The sequence below is a fragment of the Halyomorpha halys genome, unplaced genomic scaffold, assembly GCF_000696795.3.
Source record: "Halyomorpha halys isolate HHAL.00 unplaced genomic scaffold, Hhal_1.1 Scaffold113.1, whole genome shotgun sequence".
Lineage (NCBI taxonomy): Eukaryota > Metazoa > Arthropoda > Insecta > Hemiptera > Pentatomidae > Halyomorpha > Halyomorpha halys.
Genome location: NW_027111402.1, coordinates 736,426 through 737,147, shown reverse-complemented (window position 1 = coordinate 737,147; position 722 = coordinate 736,426). Strand labels below are relative to the sequence as shown.

Here is a 722-nt window from a genome sequence, read left to right as displayed (position 1 = left end):
AATACATCACTGATAACTGTAAAGATAAATAAAGAACATTTTGATGCGTGCTTACTAGCATTAAAATTTATTTCCTAAATTTCTAGATATCGTACAGTTTTGAATGTAGCAATAACAGCTATTATTTTTACTATAAAGTTCCTATTTTATGAAAATAAAAATGTATTTTATGGTTAAAATTAATTATTCAATAAGTTAGATAATTAATTGAAATTTCATTGTTCCAGATGGCTTGAGATCTTGAGCCTTTGCCATGATGACTTCTCGGCAACTGCGCTTGTTGCAGGTACTGCTGCTGCTCAGGACTGCGACTGCTAACGTCATTCAAGGTAAGAGATCGATCTCGAGTTCAATAAAGTATAAGTCATGGGATTGGTGTAGTCGGTATTCTGGCTGAGGCGCTCATACTAATTTAGTTGAAGAGATAGGAGCTATCCGGCTGGCTTTGATATTGAAATTCATAATTGACTCCAGCCGGGTTTGCGCCTTCCCCTTGAGAAGCCACCGAGCATTTCGTATCTCTCAGGCTTAGGCCTCCTTCTTATCTTCCATAAGGTAGTTAAACCTTCAATAACCGTCAGGTTAAACTGCCTGTGGAGTTCAAGTCTTGTTTCTATAGGCTCTATGTTAAAGGATCTTGCAATAGAGTTCTACAAAACAAGATTACATTCTAGTACTAACTTGAAAGATCTGTTCAACATAAAAAAATTTGGAGCGGTGTT

The 722-nt window shown here is 36.4% G+C and overlaps 1 protein-coding gene across 1 annotated transcript in view; it reads left to right on the top strand.

Annotated features, from left to right (window-relative positions):
- Positions 1 to 227: 227 nt before the first annotated feature.
- The window catches only part of LOC106677924 (alkaline phosphatase), a gene marked incomplete at both ends in the record, with an annotated part of 709,077 nt that continues 708,582 nt past the window's right edge, over positions 228 to 722 (top strand). The window contains 1 exon segment of the mRNA XM_067049406.1: positions 228 to 329. Coding sequence (XP_066905507.1) covers positions 254 to 329 — 76 coding nt within the window.